This window comes from Nerophis lumbriciformis, linkage group LG27 (genome assembly GCF_033978685.3).
Source record: "Nerophis lumbriciformis linkage group LG27, RoL_Nlum_v2.1, whole genome shotgun sequence".
NCBI classification, from domain to species: domain Eukaryota; kingdom Metazoa; phylum Chordata; class Actinopteri; order Syngnathiformes; family Syngnathidae; genus Nerophis; species Nerophis lumbriciformis.
In genome coordinates this window covers 5,695,491-5,717,500 of record NC_084574.2, presented here as the reverse complement: position 1 = coordinate 5,717,500, position 22,010 = coordinate 5,695,491, and the positions used below count along the sequence as shown (strand labels likewise).

The 22,010-nt window shown below is 38.3% G+C and overlaps 1 protein-coding gene across 3 annotated transcripts in view; it reads left to right on the top strand.

Moving 5' to 3' along the window:
• Positions 1-20,072, top strand: part of bnc2 (basonuclin zinc finger protein 2) — a 639,658-nt gene extending 619,586 nt beyond the window's left edge. For 2 of the 3 annotated variants that reach the window (XM_061922938.1, XM_061922939.1), the window contains one exon: positions 18,480-20,072. In XM_061922938.1, coding sequence (XP_061778922.1) covers positions 18,480-19,305 — 826 coding nt within the window. In that variant the 3' untranslated portion in view covers positions 19,306-20,072. Of the gene's footprint in view, positions 1-12,352; positions 12,427-18,479 lie in introns of all 3 variants that reach the window. The other variant, XM_061922940.1, reaches the window with a different exon arrangement.
• The last annotated feature ends 1,938 nt before the right edge of the window (positions 20,073-22,010 follow it).

The following is a 22,010-nucleotide window of genomic DNA, read 5'->3' as shown; positions in this document are numbered from 1 at the left end:
CTTGTTTTTATAAAACGCCACCTTTTAAAAATCCAACAGGACGTTGGACATAATGCATGTTATTACCAGAAATGGAGATGAATTGTTTACGGCCAACGAGCGTGGCAATAACGGCTAATTAGCTAGCAGTTGTTTGTGGCGGTTTGCCAGGGGAATTCATATAAATGTTCTGACTCGTAAAGGTTTTATCAGCACACGGCCATTTTTAATCATATGAAGGTTTAATTCAGATATCTTTCCGAGGACCAGCGTCCTCTGGTCTACTTCTTTTGTCAAGACTTAGACCACAGGTGTCAAACTCAAGGCCCGGGAGCCAAATCTGGCCCACCACATTATTTTAAGTGGCCCACGAAAGCCTGGAAATAATATGCGTGAATAAAATGCTTAATATTTTCTTACTGAATATATTTGTTATTTCCCTTTTGACATTAAAAATCATATACTGCATGCAATTGCATATCTTTTTAAAAATTCAATATTATCAAAATCAAAATATTATATTATCAAGTATTCCAAAAATGTTTTGCTAAAATAAAGATAAATACTGTACTTAAATATCTGCTTGACTTATGATTTTAAAACAAATTATCAATCAAATTGTAGACTGTAAAATTGACAATAGATTTTACGGTTAAATTCCACAGACTTGTTTTTTTACCGTGAAATCAACTTTGGTACTGTTTTTTTTTCCCATATACAGGAAGACACTAAAACATTAAAAATCAAACAAAAAAACCTTTAAAACAACAAGATTTTACGGTTTTAAAAAAACCCTGCTTTTCCATTCCATTTATTATTTTTTTTTTATATGCTGTAAAAAAACACTGCTTTTATTTTAAAGTAAAATGCAGATTTTTTATTTTTTTGCAGCTTATGTAGAAAAATATATTGTTAATGTATTATATAGACATACATGGACCGTCTTTTTCGGACTATAAGTCGCTCCGGAGTATAAGTCGCACCGGACGAAAATGCATAATAAAGAAGGAAAAAAAATATATAAGTCGCACTGGAGTATAAGTCGCATTTTTGGGGGGAATGTATTTGATAAAAGCCAACACCAAGAATAGACATTTGAAAGGCAATTTAAAATAAATAAAGAATAGTGAACAACAGGCTGAATAAGTGTACGTTATATGAGGCATAAATAACCAACTGGTACGTTAACGTAACATATTATGGTAAGAGTCATTCAAATAACTATCGTATTTTTCGGACTATAAGTCGCAGTTTTTTTCATAGATTTATATATGTTTTTTTCCTTCTTTATTATGCATTTTCGGCAGGTGCGACTTATACTCCAGTGCGACTTATACTCCGCAAAATACGGTATAACATATAGAACATGCTATACGTTTACCAAACAATCTGTCACTCCTAATCGCTAAATCCCATGAAATCTTATATGTCTAGTCTCTTATGTGAAAGAGCTAAATAATATTACTTGATATTTTACGCTAATGTGTTAATCATTTCACACATAAGTCGCTCCTGAGTATAAGTCGCACCCCCGGCCAAACTATGAAAAAAACGGACTTATAGTCCGAAAAATACGGTATATTATGTTAAACGCGGCCCTCTGAGGGCAACCATAACTACAATGTGGCCCTCAATTAAAACGAGTTTGACACCCCTGACCCCTCTCAGGAGGAATATTGGACGAGTAACGTCGGATTAAATAAGATGTACTTCTTCTTCCTACTCCTTTTCAGACACGCTGAATCGTCAAGAAGAAAACATGACATGTGACGTATGTTCACAATCGACATAATTAATCACATGCAGGTGGGATCAGTGTATTTTTATAAAAAGAATGACCTGATGAAAAGCTTCAGGATTAATTCCCGTGCCCTTGAGCCAGGACAGTATATGATCTGCTTATGATTTATTATTAGGAGTTATTTTGACAGTGAGGTGTTTTATGCCGGCTCCTTTTGGCTCATACTGTAGGGAGTTAAGAAGAAAAGCGGTGATTAACTGCATTAAACACAGGACAAGCGTTATTTATCTCATTTTAATTTTGCTTATATTTAGCCTTGTTCTTTAAGTCATACCATGTTGCAGCAGAGAGAGTGAAGGTTAATTATATGGGCGGGTTTACACCCCTTAACCCCACCTCCTCTTCTTCAGTCCGTTTCTTGCATTGTCTTATAAAGACTGAGATTCTCATAGAGAGAATAGTTATAATAAAACTTTTAAATGATGAGCATATTCCTTGTGATGTGTTGTAGGGATTTGAATAAATAATCTACAAACCCTTGGGAGGACGTATAGTTATACGAACGTATACAATATGGGAAATGGTGGATTCTTAGACAACGCTAGTGGGGTAACGGTACACAAACATTTCGGTTCGGTACGTACCTCGGTTTAGAGGTCACGGTTCGGTTCATTTTCGGTACAGTAAGAAAACAACAAAATATTAAAGCTGCAAGCAGCGTTGGTCGGGCCCGCGTATTTGGCAGGTGCTAGTCCTAACTGTCCCAATACTTTTGTGTACTTGTAGTCTGAAGTGTCCCAAGACTTTTGTCTAGTGTACCTACCTTGTCTGCATTGTGTGGGCATGTTGGTTAGTCCTGCTTTTGAGCAGCCATCTTAAAAAAACAGCACCGCAGCATCATCAGCGCAGCGGTTCTTTGAAGGCTCATAAAATCAAAACCGGAGCAGTTATAAAAAAAAAGCGCTTCTGTTGTTGTAATCACAAGGGTTCAATCTCTCTCCTGTGTTAGTTTGAAGGCGAAACGACAAACGCGCTCAGAGGAGTTCGTTTTTGAAGGAAGGTGACCGGTTTTTACAAAAATTTTGTTTTGAAGGGGGAATAGCAAACTTCCTGTTGATTTTTGCTGGGGGTTGTCAATTTATGAAATGTAGGTCTAAGTGAGACCTTCCCAGTGGGAGTTACAGGCAGTTTTGTCAGATTTGTCATCTGAGGAGCAGTTTTTTGTGCGTTTTATTAAAAAATTGCTTTAGAGCACAATTTTTTGATTTGGGGTTAGGTTTTTTCATTAGATCACAGTTTTAGCCAGTCCTGATGTGTGTGTTCAGTTCGGTGAGTTTTGAAGCATGTTAAGGGGGTCAAATTACAGCTCAAAGAGGCAAAAGTGACTGTTTTTAGTACTTTTTTTGTCTTGAAGGGGGAATTGCCAACTTCCTGTTGATTTTAGCCCAAGAATGTACCATTATGAAAGCTAGGTCTGAGTCAGACGTACATAGAGGTTTTTGTTTCATGTCTCTCCGACCTTCCTAGTGGGAGTTACAGGCAGTCTAGTTTTTTTTTTTCCTAGGGGGCGCTAGAGCGCAATTTTGAGTTTTGTGGGGGGTTTTGTTTTACTAAAAGGCAATTTTCGCAGGTCAAATATGGTGAGTTTTGAAGCATGTTAAGTGGATCAAATTAGTGCTCAAAGAGGCGGCGGAAGAATAAAGAAAAAAGAATAATAAAACCTTACAACCTTACAAATTCAATAGGTCCTTATGTCCCATTGCATAAGGACTCCCTTTGGGAGTCCTTTTGCAATGGGCCTTGCGGGCCCTAATACACTTTTTGGGTTATTTACCAAATGCCCCCCACGACCCCAAAGGGAATAAGCGGTAGAAAATGGATGGATGGATTTACCAAATGTGTAAACAATGGCATAACATACATATACACATAGGGTCCATTGCCAGGGTTAATGTGGTCAACATATATAAAATAAAAACTAAATAAGATAACTAATACATATAACTAATATATATATATAAAGATAACCTAGATGCACTGTACAGTGTCAGGTGCCTCAAAAAGGCCCAAAACATCATAAGGGACCCATCTCACCCTGGACATAAACTTTTTGAACTGCTGCCCTCGGGCAGGAGATACAGGACAGTAAAATGCCAGACAAACAGACTTAAGAACACTTTTTACCCGAGAGCAATAGTGTCGCTGAACACAAGACGACAATAATGACTATTTTTATGTATTTTATGTATTTTTATCTTTTTATCTATGTTCTTATGGTTTTGTGTTATGAATTTGCACTAAATTAATTTTGCTTACAATTTCATTGTACAATGTACAATGACAATACAAATATATTCTATTCTATAAGGCTCAGAATGGTTTCTTAACAAAACCTTTCTACATATAAAGTGCTTTTTTTGATTGATTGAGATTTTTATTATTTTTTATTATTATTTTTATTATATTCCGTACAATTGACCACTAAATGGTAACACCCCAATAAGTTTTTCAACTTGTTTAAGTCGGGATCCACGTTAATCAACATTAAACTGCCTCAAGTTGTTGCTCAGATTAAATAAAATGACAAAACTTTTCTTCTACATATAAAAAGTGCAACATTAAACAGTTTCAAGTCAACTCAGCCTCAGATTAACTTTTCTTTTAACCCCCCAGCCTGGCTAACTTGGCAATAAGAGGATATATGGACTCATTGTTCTTCCACCATAGAAGTGGCTCAAAATCTAGTTTCTAATGCAATATGGACTTATATCTGCTACTATAAAAACATTTGTTATTGCTTTAGCCCTGCCTGACTCACCGAGGAGAGGCTGCTTGAATGGGTTAATGGGTTAGCATGTTTGACGTGTTGTCAGAAGCAGCTGCTGAACAATGTCGCATACCTGACCAACTTTTGAAATCAGAAAAACCTAGTAGCCAGGGTCCAGGTAGGTCCAGGACAAAGTCCTGGTGGGGGGTTCAGGCTTTGCCCCCCGACGCAAAATGATTATTAGCATTCAGACAGGTTAAAATGTTGCTAAAACCATCACTTTTCTATCAGTCACAGTGACTTTTCAAAACAAAAAATATTACAGCAAAAATCATATGGGTTGATTGACATGTTTATTCTGTAAGCTAACTTCAATAGTTTGAAATTATTTTGACAGTTAATGCCAGTTATCCTGTCAACCTTTCACAAGACTTCAATTTGTTAATTGAAAGTATAAACAGTATAAACACTTTTTACAGTAAACAAATGGTAAAACAGTACTAAACAATTCCATTAAAAAAAAATTGGTGTCATTATTAACTTTCTGTCCAAGCTTGTATAATCTACTGCCTTGTTCAATTGTAAAAAATATTCTGTGCCTAAAATTCACATTTCTATCACAATTATCATACTGTAAACATGGTAAGCTAACTTCATTAAAATTAATAGTCCTGTCAATAGCATGAAATTACAATTCAAATGTAGTGTTTTTGTAAGCCTTTCAAAAGAATTCAAAATATGAAAAATGAATGAAAATTAATTTAAGCCATCAGACACTTGAAAAGTGGCACATCACATCTCTATCCATCCATCCATCCATCTTCTTCCGCTTATCCGAGGTCAGGTCGCGGGGGCAGCAGCCTAAGCAGGGAAGCCCAGACTTCCCTCTCCCCAGCCACTTCGTCCAGCTCCTCCCGGGGGATCCCGAGGCGTTCCCAGGCCAGCCGGGAGACATAGTCTTCCCAACGTGTCCTGGGTCTTCCTCGTGGCCCTCTACCGGTCGGACATGCCCTAAACACCTCCTTAGGGAGGCGCTCGGGTGGCATCCTGACCAGATGCCCGAACCACCTCATCTGGCTCCTCTCGATGTGGAGGAGCAGCGGCTTTACTTTGAGCTCCCCCCGGATGGCAGAGCTTCTCACCCTATCTCTAAGGGAGAGCCCCGCCACCCGGCGGAGGAAACTCATTTCGGCCGCTTGTACCCGTGATCTTGTCCTTTCGGTCATAACCCAAAGCTCATGACCATAGGTGAGGATGGGAACGTAGATCGACCGGTAAATTGAGAGCTTTGCCTTCCGGCTCAGCTCCTTCTTCACCACAACGGATCGATACAGCGTCCGCATTACTGAAGACGCCGCACCGATCTCACGATCCACTCTTCCCTCACTCGTGAACAAGACTCCGAGGTACTTGAACTCCTCCACTTGGGGCAAGATCTCCTCCCCAACCCGGAGATGGCACTCCACCCTTTTCCGGGCGAGAACCATGGACTCGGACTTGGAGGTGCTGATTCTCATCCCAGTCGCTTCACACTCGGCTGCGAACCGATCCAGTGAGAGCTGAAGATCCTGGCCAGATGAAGCCATCAGGACCACATCATCTGCAAAAAGCAGAGACCTAATCCTGCAGCCACCAAACCAGATCCCCTCAACGCCTTGACTGCGCCTAAAAATTCTGTCCATAAAAGTTATGAACAGAATCGGTGACAAGGCTGCCGCCGGACATTCCCAAATAATTTTTTTAGATCTTTAAGATGGAAAGTGTAGCTGCCATTATGATGTGCAGTGATGTTTTCTAATGACCGGAAGTCTTGAACTATACAAAGTATTTCAATGGTTGGAATCTGTGCTTATGGATGACATACCAGTTACTATGGTAATCGAATTAGTTACTATGGTCATCTAATTAGTTACTATGGTCATCTACGTCACAGCAGCTCAGACGAGGCACCAAGCAGTGTGGGCGGGAAGCGTTTTCCACAGACGCGGAAGGAGATTTTCACAACAAAGTTCTAAAGCTTAGTGATATATCAGATACATCAGATTGTAGGTGGGTTCATTTTGTACCCTTTGCGTTCATATTTCACTGTTTGTTGCATTTTTGTTGCGTTTCACTTGATTGTAAAATATGTCGATCGAAAGGGGGTGTGACATTCATATTTTGTCAATATTCAGTGTTTTATCCTTCATAGAAAAATTTAAAATTACATTACGTTTTTTAAGGCGGTCTGTTATAACGTTTTTAGCATTCAATCAGACATTATTGTGAGGTTTTGTATTAGTGTTCCTAAAAATAGATATACCGGCCCCCATATACATTTTTTTCTCTAAATGTGGCCCCCCCGAGTCAAAATAATTGCCCAGGCCTGGATTAAACGCATACTTGCCAACCCTCCCGGATTTTCCGGGAGACTCCCGAAATTCAGCGCCTCTCCCGAAAACCTCCCCGGGACAAATTTTCTCCCGAAAATCTCCCGAAATTCAGGCGGATCAGGTCCATGCGGACCTGAGTCCGCTTTCCCACAATATAAAGAGCGTCTACAGTAAAGCAGTCCGTCTGCCATAAACAGCAATGTTGTGACACTCTTAAACAGGACAATACTGCCATCTAGTGCATTTGATGAAAACACTTTTGTGCGTGCCACACAGCAATGTGCATCATCAGAGAGGGTGTTCAGCATGGTTAGAAAGATAGTGACAGAATAGAACAAGGATGGACAATTCAACCCTTAACTCAACAATGAGTAGATGAGTGTTATGTGTGTGTGTATGTGTAAATAAATGAACACTGAAATTCAAGTATTTCTTTTATATATATATAAAAATATATATATATATATAACCCCCCGAAATTGGAGGTCTCAAGGTTGGCAAGTGTGATTAAACGTAGCAGAGAAACAAGTTACCACACATTCACACACGTCAAAAGGGAAGCGGAAGTGACACCCACAGGAAGGAAGCGGAAGTGACACTGTCGAGAAATGCTTCAAAATAAAGTATCTGAAAACGTAGATAAACATGGAGAATTCTTAACAATATCCATAACATTGTATAACACTATATATGCCATCAATGTGTAAATATGACACACCTAGAAGGTGCAAAAAGTAAAATAAGGATGCCTGTTTGCCACTTAGGCACGTCATTATACGATATCATAATTAAAGATGCATAATCGATGCAAAATCAAATCGAATTTGTAGTCCTTCCACTTTCAACAAAACCTTATAAGAAATCCAGATAACGAGAGACAAAAAAAAACCAGCCAAGATGCTGCTGACACGCTCAAGATGAGCCTAAAGATGATTAACGCCGAGGTTGCTCCTCCTCGGCATAGTCCAAAAAAAAAAAGGATGGAGGCGGTGGAATAAAGACGCGAGGGTGGGAAATCTTAACGTGGGCGGAAAAGTCTAAAATCTGATAAATGAGGAGATAATGTGCTATGTGTGTGTGTGTGTGTGTGTGTGTGTGTGTTCTGCTTATGCTGTTGTTAAAAAAAATACTGTTTAAATCAGAGATGGGGATAAAAGATTATATTTCTACTTGAGAGTTTCTACCGTCCTAAATATTGATATTTAATTTCGGACGTGACATTTACACTTGCACAACACAACATGCCCTCGCCACATCGCCCTTCAAATATTGTGGCTTCACAAAAAAATGAGCAAGTAAAAATATCACTACTACAGTAGTATTGATACCAATCAGAGCACGCCGTTCAGAATCGTGGCCACTGATTGGCTCATCCTCAGGCAGCATTACCATACTGAATTAAGAGAGTGTTTATTTCATGTCTAGTGGGCTATCAGAATGTTAAAAAATGTATTCAGCTCTAGCTGTGAAAATATATTAAATTTACACTTACCGAATTTTTACGGGTTATCAAGCACACCGGTATTCAAGCCCCATTTTATTTTAGAAGAAATAAATATATTTCTTACACCGGGCTATAAGCCGCAGACAGACTGGTACGAAATATATTTTGTAAATGTTTATTTACATGCCATAATCGTTTCCAAACGGTGCCTGTCACAGGGCAGTAAAACTGATCAAACAAAACAGAAGTCATGGTCATGGACCCACTAGCTGCAGAAGCCAGCTCTACAGTCAGCTAAACAGACTCAATAACTCCACGGTGACGTTTTCATACCTGCCAACTTTTGAAATCAGAAAAACCTAGTCGCCAGGGTCCAAGGGCCACAGGCCCCGGTAGGTCCAGGACAAAGTCCTGGTGGAGGGTTCAGGGCTTCGCCCCCCGACGCAAAATGATTATTAGCATTCAGACAGGTTAAATGTTGCTAAAACCATCACTTTTCTATCAGTCACAGTGACTTTTCAAAACAAAAATATTACAGCAAAAATCATATGGGTTGATTGACATGTTTATTCTGTAAGCTAACTTCAATAGTTTGAAATTATTTTGACAGTTAATGCCAGTTATCCTGTCAACCTTTCACAAGACTTCAATTTGTTAATTGAAAGTATAAACAGTATAAACACTTTTTACAGTAAACAAATGGTAAAACAGTACTAAACAATTCCATTAAAAAAAAAAATGGTGTCATTATTAACTTTCTGTCCAAGCTTGTATAATCTACTGCCTTGTTCAATTGTAAAAAATATTCTGTGCCTAAAATTCACATTTCTATCACAATTATCATACTGTAAACATGGTAAGCTAACTTCATTACAATTAATAGTCCTGTCAATAGCATGGAATTACAATTCAAATGTAGTTTTTTTGTAAGCCTTTCAAAAGAATTCAAAATATGAAAAATTAATGAAATTTAATTTAAGCCATCAGACACTTGAAAAGTGGCACATCACATCTCTAATGTAATCATTTGAACTTTTCAACAGAAATAGCACTGCAAAAATATTAAGGACATACTTCTGTATTTTGGTAGTTATGCTGTCAACATTTAACAAGATTTCTTCAACTTGGATTTGAAAGCATAAATAGTATAAACACTTTTAACAGTATGTTGTGCTGTGAAATACAGCCGACAGGATTGCGCACCAAACACGAAGCAAGGCCAAAGCGCATATGCATGGTGCAGGAGAACAAAGGACTTCTTTCATTTAAGGTTTGTGATAAACCATCAAACTCATTCGTTAAAAGGACTCTATAGTAATATAAAGCGAATTTTTCTGGACATTATCATGCAAGAAAAGTTTATTTTTGGGACCGCGATCACCGCGTAATGATTTTTAAAGGTTGCATTACAAACATTTAACTGTCCTATGTGATCAGCCAGTGCGATTGGAAATCCATGCTCAATTATTGCCTCCGTAAATAAAACTTCGGCATTTATCACATCCAAAGAATCTGTTTGGGCGACGAAAAACGTTGAAAGTTTTCCACTTGTATCGCTAGCAACGGCATTAGACTTGTGTTTTTTTGTCCCAACGTGGTCTTTTACATCGCTAATTCCTCCGTGTCCGATCGAAAAATCTTGTCTGCACAAGGTGCAATTCGCGTATTTTTCACCCTTTTTTTTTTTTAAATTAATGAAAAAACGTATTTTTTATCACTGCAACCGTAACCCGGAATAGGTTGATGAAAACCGTACGAATTACGGGAAAACCGGAGTAGTTGGCAGGTATGCGTTTTGGTGGATTTACAAAACGAATGCCACTCGCTGTAAGTTGATAATACTAACACACACTTGTAAATGTGTTAGCATATTTGCTAATGCTAATAACGCGAGCTTGATAGCATGTACAAATATGCATGAGAAAACTACTGCAGACATCACACATGGGACAGTTTAATAAGTATGACTTGTTTTAGTTATACTGTAGGGGTGTAACAGTACACAAAAAGTTCGGTTCGGTACGTACCTCGGTTTAGAGGTCACGGTTCGGTTCATTTTCGGTACAGTAGGAAAACAACAAAATGTACATTTTTTGGTTATTTATTTACCAAATTTGTAAACAATGGCTTTATCCTTTTAACATTGGGAACTCTATAATAATTCTGCCCACGTTAATCAACATTAAACTGCCTCAAGTTGTTGCTCAGATTAAATGACAAAACTTTTCTTCTACATATAAAAAAATGCAACATTAAACAGTTTCAAGTCAACTCATCATGCTTAATTTATTACAGCATTTGGGAAGCCTGTAGCTGATTTTTATTATGTAAACGTTATATTTTTATCAACATATGATAGCAGGGACCCTGCCATTCAAAACTAGGCTGCTCCATTACGAATGATTAATGTAACTATAGCTGAAGAAATAGTACAATAGCAATAGGAGAGACTATTCATCCCTGAACACCATGGAGTTCATGTAGGCTTAATGATGCACTTACATTATTATATCAACTATCAGAGACAGAAACTCTTCATTTAACATAATGTCCTTTTTTGCTGCTTCAACACAGCTCAATCAACACAGAAAAAGGTAAAGTGAAATAACAGACAGAGAGACAGGGCTTTGCTGTCCGTAACACAAACACACACACACACCGCAAAAAGAGCTAACATTACGCTAAAAGCCAAGACTGCGAGCGAGCTGAGCTGCCTTTTATATTTCTAGAAGGTCAACGGGCTCATAGTGATGTTACTAGTAGTTGACTGGGAGGTGTTTATTATCATTTGGGGAGAGTCCGCTGCCTGATGCTTACCTGCTAAACGCTAAGCACTGACTACATGCGCTCTGAATACGCACTGCTGATTGGCTGTTACCGCTCTGTGTGTAACCAATCAGATGGTTGTGTGGGTGGGACAATGCTGGGTGCTGTGTAGAGGACTGACAGAGAGAAGTAGAAGGAAGCGGAGGCGGCTACTTAATATTTTCGTGTGGAAACTCGTTCGGTACACCTCCGAACCGAACCGAGACCCCGTACCGAAACGGTTCAATACAAATACACGTACCGTTACACCCCTATTATATTGTAAAACTTTGCTCGGAGTGATGAGTGAAGAATCCTTTCGAGCAGAAACGCTATGGACGAGTAATAGACAAAACTGGACTTATACCTTAGGTTCAAGGCACCAAACAGGAAATACATTTTCAACCCGCAGCACCTGCAGTGAGCGAACTCGTGCAAAAGATGGCGCCATAGCACAAGCGACAACACAACCTTTTAGTGTCTCCGTTGAATACAAAACATTACGGCCGTTAGCGAAGAAAAATCCATAAATTAGCCGAAATGTGGGGGGAAAAAAGTAGTGACTTATTGTCGAGAAAACATGGTTATGATATTTCGCGGAAATACATTTATCGCGGTCTGGAACCGATTAACAGCGATAAACAAGGGACGACTTTATGGTAATGTTTTTCTGTTTTATTGTAAAATTGCATGTTGGTTGAAATGGTCCCTAATGTTTATATTGTACTGTATGCTTATACAAGGGATGGGAAACTAAATGTTTAGTTTACATCAAAGAGTTGTTGTTTATGTGATTTTAAAAAGGGGTCTTAGCTCAATTAGAGCTTATTAGCAGTGAAGGTGTTCCTGTACTTTTCAACTAAAAAAAAGGTGTTGCCCGCCTACCCGAGCATCAGCACCAGCATCCTCCATTTAAAAAAAAAAGAAAAAAAGAAAAAAAAGTTGTGGCGTCAGAAGCGGGATCACTGATACTGTCCCACCTCCATTGTTCACGCCCGGCCAACACGGTGCTGAGCTAACATGTGGCTTCACTATCAGACGGGCCGCGAGGATTTACGGGCTCTTTTTGGAATAACAGGCGCGCAGTGGCAGCCGCGGCCGATCCATTGGCCACGCTCGATGCTGACGATGCTCGAGTGGACGGGCTCCTGGTTGCCTGCATGACCAACAAAAAAAAAAAAAAAAAAAAAAAAAAAAAAAAAAAAGGGTCCCTCCTTAAATGAATGTATTTCTACCTCTTGCAGGACAATGTCGGATAGGGAAGTAAATAATTAAAGGAAAGGGACCCTTTTTGACTGCATCAACCCTGCCACTGCTGGTAAGCTCTACTTATCCATTGTGACTTCATTTTTTTTTTTTTGATGTCACAGTGCTCCCTGCATGGACAACCCCTTACATGTGTAGGAAAAAGAAAAAAAAAAAGGCACGGCGTGTTTGCATTTCATTTGATTTAACCCGATAGCGGAGAATACGTGTGTGTGTCACTCATAAAAAGAACAATAGCTGTGGAATTAGTATGAAAATAGCGCTTCATTGTGATTTGTCAGGCACCCTTTTGGCATGGCTTTTTATGTGCGCTTCCTGAAAAAGCTCCATAATCCCCCATCCTGGCATCCGCATGGGACTTGTGTTTGTGTCATCAGCTCAAGCACGTCGTGTTAGCACTGTTTTGTGTTCGGTGCAAAGGAGAATGTTTAATTGAATTAACTGCAACACACGCTTTGCGGCATTAGCCTGCCAGGGACCGGAGTGCTAATGCGCTATCCAGTTCCCCCTCGATTATCACATTACCACAGCTCCAATCAATTGATAAACTCCCATTCAATATGTCGGGAGTATTTAATTGAGTCACAGTCTATTGGATTTGAGGGCCGTGCACAGTGCAGACATGCTGACAGCGTAAACATTCTCTCTCTCGCTCGCTCTCTCCGTTTGTCTGCACTCTGCTGAGGAGAGCTGCAGGGAGATACAAACAAGAAATGCATATTCTCTATTTCCTATGAAGTAAGCCCGGGCATCTGTTTACTCAACTACAGAGAGTGGCAGGTATCTTTTAGGGGTTACACTGCAAAAAGTCAGTGTTCAAAAACAAGAAAAAAAATTTTTTTTTTAAATTAGGGGTATTTTACTTGAACTAATCAACATTTTCTGCCAATAGAACAAGAAAATTTGGCTTGTTAAGACTTTCCAAAACAAGTAAAATTAGCTAACCTCAATGAACCCAAAAATACCTTAAAATAATAATACAGGTAAAAGCCAGTAAATTAGAATATTTTGAAAAACTTGATTTATTTCAGTAATTGCATTCAAAAGGTGTAACTTGTACATTATATTTATTCATTGCACACAGACTGATGCATTCAAATGTTTATTTCATTTAATTTTGATGATTTGAAGTGGCAACAAATGAAAATCCCAAATTCCGTGTGTCACAAAATTAGAATATTACTTAAGGCTAATACAAAAAAGGGATTTTTAGAAATGTTGGCCAACTGAAAAGTATGAAAATGAAAAATATGAGCATGTACAATACTCAATACTTGGTTGGAGCTCCTTTTGCCTCAATTACTGCGTTAATGCGGCGTGGCATGGAGTCGATGAGTTTCTGGCACTGCTCAGGTGTTATGAGAGCCCAGGTTGCTCTGATAGTGGCCTTCAACTCTTCTGCGTTTTTGGGTCTGGCATTCTGCATCTTCCTTTTCACAATACCCCACAGATTTTCTATGGGGCTAAGGTCAGGGGAGTTGGCGGGCCAATTTAGAACAGAAATACCATGGTCCGTAAACCAGGCACGGGTAGATTTTGCGCTGTGTGCAGGCGCCAAGTCCTGTTGGAACTTGAAATCTCCATCTCCATAGAGCAGGTCAGCAGCAGGAAGCATGAAGTGCTCTAAAACTTGCTGGTAGACGGCTGCGTTGACCCTGGATCTCAGGAAACAGAGTGGACCAACACCAGCAGATGACATGGCACCCCAAACCATCACCCAACCATGCAAATTTTGCATTTCCTTTGGAAATCGAGGTCCCAGAGTCTGGAGGAAGACAGGAGAGGCACAGGATCCACGTTGCCTGAAGTCTAGTGTAAAGTTTCCACCATCAGTGATGGTTTGGGGTGCCACGCCGCATTAACGCAGTAATTGAGGCAAAAGGAGCTCCAACCAAGTATTGAGTATTGTACATGCTCATATTTTTCATTTTCATACTTTTCAGTTGGCCAACATTTCTAAAAATCCCTTTTTTGTATTAGCCTTAAGTAATATTCTAATTTTGTGACACACGGGATTTTGGATTTTCATTTGTTGCCACTTCAAATCATCAAAATTAAATGAAATAAACATTTGAATGCATCAGTCTGTGTGCAATGAATAAATATAATGTACAAGTTACACCTTTTGAATGCAATTACTGAAATAAATCAAGTTTTTCAAAATATTCTAATTTACTGGCTTTTACCTGTAAGTGCACTTTTCGTGATAGAAAAAAAAAAGAAAAAAAAAAAGACCTTTTTGCTCAATATGTTGAAAAATATTCTTAAATGAAGTAAATGCTAGTGCCATTATCTTGACATAATGATATGCGCTCGGCATTACATTTCTTGAAACCAGCAAACTTACAATAAAAACTAGTTAATTGTTCTTAATGGAAAGGCAACAAGGCAACCGCTTGTTACTCTCGGGGTCTCCTAGCCGCTCAGGCAAATCATATTGTCTAAAAATGCATTTTTCCATCGATAACATGACATCATCGCGCCAAGTGTGTGCTCTTTCAGTCAATTAGTGCGCGAGTAATAAATATAAATATATATATATATATATACACAAATATATATACATACATACACACACACATTGTAATTTTGAAGAATTTACCTGAATGTGCATGAACTATTTCTGTTAAAAATAGTTAGAAATGTCACATGTTAAATGTTTAAATATTAACTGTCAGTTTACTGTACTGTGCCAACTGTACTACTATATGAGTATGTATTTTCTATTCTTTCATTGAAAATAAAACAGCAAAGTCCATTTGGCTGTCATCTGTTTTAATTATGAGACACAATTGTGTCAAAGTCATGATTTTTTTGTTCATGCTTGAAATAAGAAATGATGACTTTAAAAAAGTAGTTTTATACTTGTGAGTGTTGATGACACAGCTTTGCAACACTTGATATTCTAGTTTCAAGCATGTTTTACTCAATATAGCTCATCAAATCTCAGCAACAAGCTGTAATATCTTACTGAGATCAATGAGGACCAAAACCCTTAAAACAAGTAAAAGACTACATAAAATCTGCTTAGTGAGAAGAATGATCTTATCAGACAAAAACTAAGCAAATATCACCCTTATTTGACATATTTCATCTTACTTAGATTTCAGTTTTTGCAGTGTAGAACTTGGCCTCATTATTTTCAAAAGTATAAAATATTGCTTTGTTACCACACTGCAAAAAGTGAAATCTAAGTAAGATTAAATATCTCAAATAAGGGTAATATTTGCGTATTTTCTGTCTGATAAGATAGTTATTCTCACTAAGCAGATTTTATGTTAGAGTGTTTTACTTGTTTTAAGGGTTTTGGTCCTAAATGATCTCAGTAAGATATTACAGCTTGTTGCTGAGATTTGATGACCTATATTGAGTAAAACAAGCTTGAAACTAGAATATCAAGTGTTGCAAAGCTGTGTCATCAACACTCACAAGTATAAAACTACTTTTTTAAAGTAATCATTTCTTATTTCAAGCATAAAAAATAAAAATCATGACTTTGACACAATTGTGTCTCATAATTAAAACAGATGACAGCCAAATGGACTTTGCTGTTTTATTTTCAATGAAACAATAGAAAATAAGTACTCATATAGTAGTACAGTTATTAGTGATAATATACTTATTTTAAGGTATTTTTGGGTTCATTGAGGTTAGCTAATTTGACTTGTTTTGGAAAGTCTTGACAAGCCAAATTTTCTTGTTCTATTGGCAGATAATTTTGCTTAGTTCAAATAAAATACCCCTAATTTTTGTATTTTTTTTCTTGTTTTTGAACACTGACTTTTTGCAGTGTATCAATTACGTAATCAGATTTAATAAAACATTTTATCAATATTTTCCATTTTCACATTCTGCATTTGTTTAACAATGTTAATACTTATAATCATATTTGTATATTACAGACATACACATTTGAAGTGTGTTTTATCCGATTAATTCAATAAACTGATCGATAGATTTCCGAATTACAAACTAATTGATAGCTGCAGCCCTATATTGTATACAGTGTGTGCACAAAGTATTCACAGCCCTTCTCTTTGTCCACATTTTTTTTTTTTATGTTACAGCCTTATTCCAAAATAGAAAAAATTCATTTGTATCCTCAAAATTCTAGACACATACCCCATAATGACAATGTGAAAAGGTTTTTTAAAACATTTTTTTATACATTTATTTAAGTATTTACAGCCTTTGCTCAATATTTTATTGATTCACCTCTGGCAGAAATTACAGCCTGAAGTCTTTTTTTAATATGATGCCAGGATAGAGGGAAAGATGAATGCAGCAATGTACAGAGACATCCTGGAGGGTGCTGCGAAGAGGAATGGGCGAAACTGCCCAAAGATAAATGTGCCAAGCTTGTGGCGTCGTATTCAAGAGGAAGACTTGAGGCTGTAATTGCTGCCAAAGGTGCATCAACGAAGTATTGAGCAAAGGCTGTGAATACATGTGATGTTTTTAATTTATTTTCTATTTAAAAATAAAAAAATAAACATTTTCATTATGGGGTATTGTGTGTAGAATTTTGAGGATTGATTCCATTTTTGAAATAAGGCTGTACCATAACAAAAGTGAATTGCTTTAAATATTTTCTGGATGCACCGATTTTAACTTCTATGCTACGTACATAGTTTCTCAAAAAGTAATCATGTATGCAAAGACACTGTTATAGTATAATGGATTAGAACTCGTTATTGTTAATATTTAATATATTTTTATATATGGGAAAATACTATCATTATTAGGGGTGCTCAAAAAATCGATTCACATTGAATTGGGGTTCCTATTTTCCAATTCTAAAGTGATTTATAATTAAACAATCTTAGATGTGTGTATGTATATATATATATATATATATATATATATACACATACATACACACACACACATATATATATATATATATATATATTATTATTTCTTTTTTTTTTTTTTAAGACAACTTTTGCATGTGCACATCAAAATAAGTCAGCTGCCAAGAGGATCTTTAGTAACCTGCAACATGTTTTGAAAAGGTTTTAAATCTTTTTATACCAAATAACATATTGCGAGAATTGTGTTGAATGGAGAACTGATTCTGGGGAATCAAATCTTGAGTGGTTATAATATTCCCATCCCTAATAAATATGTTTTTTTTTTCTTAAAGACTAGTTTAATCATTCATATTTTTATTATAATTTATATTATTTAAATATTCTTAAATATGCAATAATAAATGTAAAATCCCTGACAGTAAAGATATAGTCGAGGTTTCTGTGGTTCATCCGTTATACAGTGCTCAATACCGGGGTAGAGCGGAATATATGTTAGGTCAGGAAAAAACACAGAGGCTATTTCATCTCTACAAGCCTGTTTCACAGGTTTCACTGCTCTTCAGGGGATTTAAAAAAAAACCTGACGAGCAGTGTATTTAATCCCTACAAGCCCATAAATCTTTACTGTTATACATTAAGTCAGGAAAAAACAGAGGCTATTTCATCCCTACAAGCCTGTTTCGCAGGTTTCACTGCTCTTCAGGGGATTTTAAAAACCCTGAAAATCAGGTTTCACTGCTCAAAAAAAAATAGCAGTGAAACCTGCGAAACAGGCTTGTAGGGATGAAATACACTGCTCTTCAGGGGGGTTTAAAATACCCTGAAGAGCAGTGAAACCCGCGAAAAAGGCTTGTAGGGATTAAATACACTGCTCGTCAGGTTTTTTTTTAAATCCCCTGAAGAGCAGTGAAACCTGCGAAACAGGCTTGTAGGGATGAAATAGCCTCTGTGTTTTTTCCTGACGTAATGTATAACAGTAAAGATTTATACTGTAGTTACCTTATGAATATCAAATAATTGGTTTATATCAATGCTTTCACTTTTAGAATTCACTACTTGCTCTTTAAAATGTCAGATTTACATATGCCAGGTCTGCTCTGTCGGCGGTAAATGTTGCGTTATGGACAACCACACACACACACACATTCATAGTGAAGGTAACCACGCCCCCTTGTCACGTCTGTTAGAGGTGTGGCGTTGAAGTAACCCGGCGATTATTGGAGGCATGTTAATCAGCAAATATGATGAAAATTGTATTCACGCCGATGATTTTGTTGTATTTTCCCATCAGGCACAGCTCCAACATTAACCTGCACCGCAAACTGCTGACCAAAGAGCTGGACGACATCGTCCTGGACCCCCAACTCACGCCACTGCCCAAGGACTTCCGGGCCGAGTTACTGGCCAAGATCTACGCCGGGCACCACCACATGGCTTTGGACCCGACGGGCGGGATGGCGTTCAGAGGCCTCGGCCCCGCCGCCTTGATCCACGGCGCGCATTCCCCCATGGGCAACATCGACTTCTCCCAGCGCCTTCTCCACCCGCACCTGAAGAACCACCACGCCAACGGCTTCTCCCGTCGCCAGCCGGACGACTACGTGGTGCTGGACCTGAGCACCACGTCCAGCGGCAGCGTCCACTCCTCACACGAGTCGGACGAGGGCAGCGACGAAGGCGTCCTATTGGACGACCTGGAGGAGGAGGAGGAGGAGGAGGAGGAGGGACTGGAGGAGGAGGAAGGCAACAGCGAGGGGGAGGAACGGGGGCGAGAGACTGTTGAAACGACCAGCGAGTGCTTGGCATCGCCGTTCCGCCTCTCGTCCACCGGAGGGAGCAACAACGACGGCGGCGGCGTCCTGTGCAGCATCTGCCACAAAATATACAGCAACAAGGGGACTCTGCGCGTGCACTACAAGACTGTGCACCTGCGCGAAATGCACAAGTGCAAAATCCCCGGCTGCAACATGGCGTTCAGCTCCCTGCGCAGCCGCAACAGACACTCGCAGAACCCCAACCTCCACAAAAACGCGCCCTTCTCCGCGCTGACTCCTCAAACCCCGCCCCTCTTTCCTCCTCTAGCCCCTCCCCCCGTTTGTACTCTGCCCTGCCCGTGAAAGATCCTTTCCGTACACTCCACTTTGCCCCTGACGCCGCTGGTTTTCATACACCTCCTCCTCTCCAAAGAACTTCTTATTTGTGACTTTTTGCCTGCGGACAAGATCGTACTGAGACTTTGAGGAAAAAAAAAACAAGAAAAAAAAACATGTATCTTGTTGTATTTGTGTAATGATAGCTTTGAAATGAACCCCCTTAACGGAGGGGGGTAAAAAGCATGCCAGCTTCATTTGTAAATAATGTCCCGAGAGTGTAGAAGACTCGTGTTGATGGTCCGTTTGCTTATTTTTTTTTTTGTTGCTTTTTATGTTACAGTCCAGTACAATACTTCAAGCTATAGGCAAGAAAGAGGTAGCATCTTACTAGCTTGAGTCATTTTATCACATCTTAAAAAAAGACAAAAAAAAAAAAACCTACATAAGAGTATCACGTGAATTGCTTTGTTGGATATTCAGAGGTTGCCGGCATGCTCTTCTTAGGCTCCCACGCGGATATCTGTGTCTTATTGATTTTGCGTTGATGTTTATGCGATTCCGTTTTTTTTTGCACTTTGCATCTATACAAGGGGATGTGTAATATTAGTGAGGACGTTTGCAATGGTGAGTTAAGGTGCATCGTTTGATCGTGGAACTTCAACCTGCCGGCGCCGGTTTTTCGTTTGCTTTGTTTTTGCGTGTGCCCTTAAATGTAAACAACAACAACAACAACAAAAAAGATACGACAATACCCAACAAAACGTCACATGAATGGATTTTGGTTGTCCAGTTCACACAAAAAATTGCTCAGACTTCACAATGGTGTTTTTGTCATGACAACCAAAGCACGTGATTGGTCGGATTTCTTAACATTAGGATCATTTTTTTAAGACTGTGGTACCTTCGAAATAATGTAAATCTAAAAATATGAACACAAAACACAGACTTTCACAAAGCACAGCTCTATTTCCTAATGGTACAAAAAATAAGCCCCAAAATGTAATCACTTGTTCCTTGACCCATTTCTGACGTTTCCTGAAATTTATATGAAAATCCGCCCAAAACAGAGTGAACCCTCTTGTCATTCATCCACTATGTTTGTCTAGCATACACACACAGAAGTTGAAGTTGGTATTGATTTTGTACTCTAATCCGGACTAAAAAAAAGTTTGCTTAGCCTTCACAATGGTGTTTTAGTCATGACAACCAAAGCACGTGATTAATCAGATTTCTTAACATGAGGATCATTTTTTAAGACTGTGGTACCTCGGTTTTCGAAATAATGTCAATCTAAAAATATGAACACAAAACACACACTTTCACAAAGAACTAAAGAGCGCAACCCTACTTCCTAATCGTACAAGAAAATCAGACCCAAAACCTAATCATTGGTTCCTTATCCCATTTCTGACATTTCCTGAAAGTTGTATGAAAATCCACCCAAAACCTTTTGAGTTATCTATAGCAAAATGAAAGAAACAGAGTGAACCCTCTTGTCATTCATCCACTATGTTTGTTTAGCATACACACACAGAAGTTGAAGCTGGTATCAGGCCCAAAATTTGATTTGGTACTCTGATCCAGACAAAAAAAAATGTTGCTTAGCCTTCACAATGGTGTTTTTGTCATGACAACCAAAGCACGCGATTGGTCGGATTTCTTAACATTAGGATCATTTTTTTAAGACTGTGGTACCTTCGAAATAATGTAAATCTAAAAATATGAACACAAAACACAGACTTTCACAAAGCACAGCTCTATTTCCTAATGGTACAAAAAATAAGCCCCAAAATGTAATCACTTGTTCCTTGACCCATTTCTGACATTTCCTGAAATTTATATGAAAATCCGCCCAAAACTTTTTGAGTTATCTAAAGCAAAACGAAAGAAACAGAGTGAACCCTCTTGTCATTCATCCACTATGTTTGTCTAGCATACACACACAGAAGTTGAAGTTGGTATTGATTTTGTACTCTAATCCGGACTAAAAAAAAGTTTGCTTAGCCTTCACAATGGTGTTTTAGTCATGACAACCAAAGCACGCGATTGGTCGGATTTCTTAACATTAGGATCATTTTTTAAGACTGTGGTACCTCGGTTTTCGAAATAATGTCAATCTAAAAATATGAACCCAAAACACACACTTTCACAAAGAAATAGAGCGCAACCCTACTTCCTAATTGTAAAAGAAAATCAGACCAAAAACGTAATCATTGGTTCCTTATCCCATTTCTGACATTTCCTGAAAGTTGTATGAAAATCTACCCAAAACCTTTTGAGTTATCTATAGCAAAATGAAAGAAACAGAGTGAACCCTCTTGTCATTCATCCACTATGTTTGTTTAGCATACACACACAGAAGTTGAATCTGATATCAGACCCAAAATCTGATTTGGTGCTCTGATACGGACTAAAAAAAAATTTTTGCTTAGCCTTCACAATGGTGTTTTTGTCATGACAACCAAAGCACGTGATTGATCAGATTTCTTAACATTAGGATCATTTTTTAAGACTGTGGTACCTCGGTTTTCGAAATAATGTCAATCTAAAAATATGAACACAAAACACACACTTTCACAAAGAACTAAAGAGCGCAACCCTACTTCCTAATCGTACAAGAAAATCAGACCCAAAATGTAATCATTGGTTCCTTATCCCATTTCTGACATTTCCTGAAAGTTGTATGAAAATCCACCCAAAACCTTTTGAGTTATCTATAGCAAAATGAA